The sequence below is a fragment of the Anarrhichthys ocellatus genome, unplaced genomic scaffold, assembly GCF_004355925.1.
Source record: "Anarrhichthys ocellatus isolate YVR2014 unplaced genomic scaffold, GSC_Weel_1.0 scaffold17, whole genome shotgun sequence".
In the NCBI taxonomy this organism is placed as follows: domain Eukaryota; kingdom Metazoa; phylum Chordata; class Actinopteri; order Perciformes; family Anarhichadidae; genus Anarrhichthys; species Anarrhichthys ocellatus.
Window position 1 is genome coordinate 2,994,712 of NW_022280047.1, and position 5,042 is coordinate 2,999,753.

Consider the following 5,042-nt stretch of genomic DNA (forward strand, 5'->3'; position numbering starts at 1 on the left):
GTGTGTGTGTGTGTGTGTGTGTGTGTGTGTGTGTGTGTGTGTGTGTGCGCGCGCGCGCATACATGCAAACACATTGCTTTTCCTTCATTTTAATCCAGTAGACTGCCATTTTGACAGGGCATTAACAGTTCAATCTGTGCTTCTTATCTTAACAAGGCATCATGGGGTGACGCAGAGACGGTCGACAGATTTTTAGATTACTCCGTTTAAATGAAGTCATTTAAAAAGCTGTATTTATTAGACCTAAAGCAATATTTCTGCTACATTTATGTGGGTTTTCAGCTGATTGCCTCTTTTTTAATACATCTACCCAGGACTCCCTGGAAGTCTGCTCTGATACTGAACAAATGATTCTCCATTGGTTTCCTCCTGAGATGCTCAATGTGTTAACGTCGGGCTGGGACAACGGAGCGAATTTATCAAATAAGACAACAAACGCCAGTAACTTCAGAAGAGACACATTCGATTTGATTAAGTCAGACTGCTGAAGTCGGCTAACATACTGTACATTTCTGCACACAGTACATTTCTGACTTGAATTATTCCTTATCCTTGAACTGGTCGTACTGCAATCAAACAGGACAAACGTATCATAAGTGAGCCAACGTGAGAAAAGTCACATACACTACATTACACTACATAATTATTGTTACACTTATTGTCATTGAGGTGATTCTTATCATTTGATCATCATTCTGTGTGTGTGTGTGTGTGTGTGTGTGTGTGTGTGTGTGTGTGTGTGTTTTGCAGGTGAACGAGGAGACGGTGGAGAGGCTGGTGGTCCAGTACCCTCACATTGTTTTCAGCACAGTGATGCAGGATTGCAAGAGAACCCTGGAGAGAGCTTATCAAATGGGCTGGAGCCCCAACACGTCGAACACATCGTAGCTACCGCTGGATCACACACACACACACACACACACACACACACACACAGCTACGCAGAGGCCCTTATTGTGTACAGACACACATACAGAATATTTGCAGCTCAGTCATGTTTGCCTCTCGTCCACTGTTCAAACATGCACGTGAACATGTAGCTACACACTCACAGACAATGGTCCAGTTCACAAACTTTCTTCCTTTGGAGAAAATCTCTCATTTTATTAATTTAAGTCAAATATCGACCGCCTGGTATTTTACAGTTAAGCGAGGTGGTTACTATACTCCAATTATAGGTTATAATCAACAAGAATTTTCCTCATCATCGTTGTCAATAAGTAATATTACATCCAACAATGTCGTGTTTCTTTCTTTGACTCGACCCTTAAGTGAGTAGTTTGTTTTGGGGCAAAGCAGGGCACCGACAGCTTTTATTGGTCAGCTGCTTTAAGTGGGTGTTACTCAGTTGATAGAGTTAAGCCTCATCAAACTAAACAGCAAGGACTCCCCGTCCGTCTGTCTGCACATCTTTTGCGCATCTCGAGAACCGTTCATCCGACGATCTACTTCACACTCGGTGGGTGTATTGTCGGGGATTCATGGGAGTGCTTTGTCGAATATGGACACGCACTTTCAATATTTATGATCATTGAATAAACAAGCATAAAGCGCTCCGTTTAGCAGAGGTCCAGCATTTCGTCTGCGGCGGGCTCATCGACCGCAGGTCACTTTACAACCTATGTCGCACTATGTGCGATGTAAAATGGACTTCCACTCTGTTCAACGTGGCGCTTTCAGTTCCTGTATGATGCTGGACATTTTAATGAATAGTAACGCGTTATATCTGAATTGTTATATTTTATGTGTCAAATCGGCAACGGTAACATTTTTCTGTCAGGTAAATGTATTAGCCACAGGCCGAGGTTGCCTACCTTGCCTGATGGTAAGGTGTTGTTTTTCCTGTGAACCCGAGTGTATTTCACCGGTGTTTGTGATCGTGAGTAGCCGTGGCTTTGGTGTGTGTGATACAACTAAGTCATGGCAGCTGTATTGCCGAGGAGGATTCAAGGAAGTGAAGTGGTTTGTGTGAGCGGTTCTCGAGAAAGCTGCAAGCAGCAACACCGCAGGCCAAGCATTCATCCCGAACGAGCATGTTTTCAACGGCCGCTGCTCTGGTACATTTAATGTCCTCCGTATCACCGAGGATGTAGTCCGGGTAAAGATGCATGAGGAGGGGGGGGTTGACGGTCTGGTCTTGAATAAATGGAAAAGATCCGAACTAACGTATCCTGAAATCAAAGACATTAAGGGGTGGTCAGACGAGGATTGTTTTTAATGAGCAAAGATTACAGAAAGGAGCCGATGTTCCTGAGCGCTGCGCCCATGTCGGGCCCTCTGCGGTGTTTACTTCCTTCAAACTGAACTCAACTGATGCAGCGAGATTGCACATCACAGAGCAGAGACTTGGAGATCAGGAGACGACAAGACCAGAAGACGGCCGGGGCTTCAGACCTCACTTGAGGCATTTTGAAGAATCTGTGATGTTTATTTTGTCCCAAGTAGTTTTGTTTTTTTTCTGTTCTTTTCTTGGATGTCCAGTACAGTGTTAAAAGGCATTCGTGCACCCATACGTGTTGAGATGTTTGACGGGGCTCCATTTGAAGGACAGAGCTCTTCGCTGTGACGTAATATGCACATTGTCACGGCACAGAAGAAAGGTTCAAACCCCCGGTAAATTCATGGCAGGGAAACAGCGGCGATTATTTCTCAAAAAACGGCATGTTTACATTCAGATTCTCATCTTTATTTTGTTTTTTGCGACAGAGATGTTGTCTACAGATGACCTGTCGTTGAAGAGAGCCTCTGTATGACTTGGGAGCAATGCTGTTTTTTGATGCCATGCTTAGATTTAGAGTTGACTGAGCATCACCTGGAGTCAGTACAGAATGAACTAAAACAGCGCTTGAAATAGAAGTTGCCTTTACCTAAAGACCCCGGCTGATGTTATCAGAATAATACCCACAACCGCCGGGATGACAGGTAAGAGGAAACGTTGCCTTAATGCTGAGTGGGTCCTGTAATTGCCATCCAATTAACTGCAGAAATGTTTATCTGAGTTTGTCTAATACCATACTCCTATTATTTGATATATACATATAAATAAATACTGTGTGGGATTTACCTGATATTGGGTTTGAGCATATTCTTGTAACATTAGCTATGTAGCAATGCAATGAGGGATTTATCTTTCTTAGTGGTGTAGGATGTACAAAAAAAAGAAAAGAAAAAAAACTGTCTTGGGCCTATAACCAGAGGGTTAAAGGTTTTTCATCTATCCTATAGAGACTCAGTAGTGTACAGATACAGATGCAAATAACCAGGGTATTTTTCTATGGTGTGAACCGGCTCTGGGCTCAGCCTCCACACACCGTCACTCCGACATGAACAATAGCTTGCTGAGCCTCAGGTTTGAGTGGAACTGTAAACTTTCTACAGCGTATAGAGATTTCAGACAATTAAAAACACCTTCATTTTACCCTTGTCAGGATTTGTAGACTTTAACCGGTGTCTCCCGCTGCCTGTTTTTGTTCGGTTTCTGTTCTTTTGTAATCCCCATATGCACTTTCTTCCCCTGCTAGATGTTGACACACTTGATTCCTGATTTGTTAAGGCAACCGTAAATGACTGGATTTACATAAAGATGAATAAAACACTACTTCAAGCTTTCTTTTCTCTTTTCCTTTTGTATGTGTGGACTTGAGGCAGGAGAGGAATATTCAAAATGACGGTGGAATACTCCGTCGCTCATTTTACATCATCTGTGGACTGCTTTTGCTCTTTTGCATGTTTTTCCAAACTCTTTTTGTAACATCGATTGCATTTCAACGCAAAGTCCGCCATGACTACAATGGCGGACTTGGTGAAATTTAAATTCAACAAGGATTGCATCTGTATGCTCAGGTAGAAATGCAAATACGGAAACCAGCATGTTTTCCATCACAACCAAAAGGCCTTGGAATACACAAGTATGACACAGCGAAGCCTCTGTATTGGTAGAAATAAAGATGTTTTCCACAGATACTCATGCATTGATGACGTCTTTTCTATTGAGCACCACGACATAACAATCAACCTGCATTTCCATTCAGCTACACTTGTGATGTCAAGGTCAGAACTATTGCCACAGTCACAGCCGCTTTCACATTCAAAAGTGGGGAGACGTCAGCTTACTGCAGAGCAAGACAGCAGAGAGCTCAAACAAAAAGCTGTCACTCAATATGTCCCCAGTCTTTCACAATATTGTCCCTGTCAAGTGCGCATTTTCATGTCTGGCGATCAAACACGGGAGATGGCATCAAACAGGAAGTGGAGGTTGGTTCTTCCCTGATACATTCTCTGTGTTGCCAACACAATATGTGTCAATGAGAGGCGCACTTTACTGAAAACACAGCTAAAGGAGTTTTCTCTGTCTCTTAATAAAAGCATATGACCTATTGAGACATGAATACATGGAGCAAACACATGCAGACATACCTTCCATTGTAATCTGTGTCTTCTTTTCCACGTCACATGTTGCACAGAGAATGGAAGTGCCAACACATCTCTTAGAGTTACATTCACCCACAACAATTACTGCCTTTGTGAGCTTCTAATTTTAAAGTTTTGTATCAGAAATGTGTTGTTACAATACTGCAGTGTGATTTAAGGCTGTAATTTGTGCGTTTTGTTTCAGGTGTATTTCCCCCCCAATACCTTTTTGTCTGATATTATAATCTATAGTATTTGTCGCAGTAATGGGCTATTGTTTTGGATTGCATTCGATTTCACAGGTGTTCATTTTGTTGCATCCACCCCCTCCCTGTAACAACCGAGGCATACAAACGTTACAGCTGCTTGAAACTGAGCAGATTATAAACACAAAGCAACACTTGTAAAGTCACTTCAGATTTTTTCTAATATTTTCTGAAAGACCTGCTGTTCTCGTGACTAAAACATATTGTGTTTGCAGAGGTCAAAACATACAATTCGGAACAATTGTCATGAGATTCTTATTTTTCTTTGAATTATCATTGGCGTTTTACTTTTTTTAATAGTAAAGTAATAATAGTATAGTGTAGACATGGAGAGAAAGACCGAGGGGGGGGGGGGGGGGGGGGGGG

General features: G+C 42.3%; 1 protein-coding gene across 1 annotated transcript in view; it reads left to right on the forward strand.

Moving 5' to 3' along the window:
* fbxl17 (F-box and leucine-rich repeat protein 17) overlaps window positions 1–4,382 on the forward strand; it is a 204,512-nt gene extending 200,130 nt beyond the window's left edge. The window contains exon 11 of the mRNA XM_031856172.1: window positions 751–4,382. Within this exon, the coding sequence (XP_031712032.1) occupies window positions 751–888 (138 nt within the window). The 3' untranslated portion in view covers window positions 889–4,382. The remainder of the gene's footprint in view (window positions 1–750) is intronic.
* The last annotated feature ends 660 nt before the right edge of the window (window positions 4,383–5,042 follow it).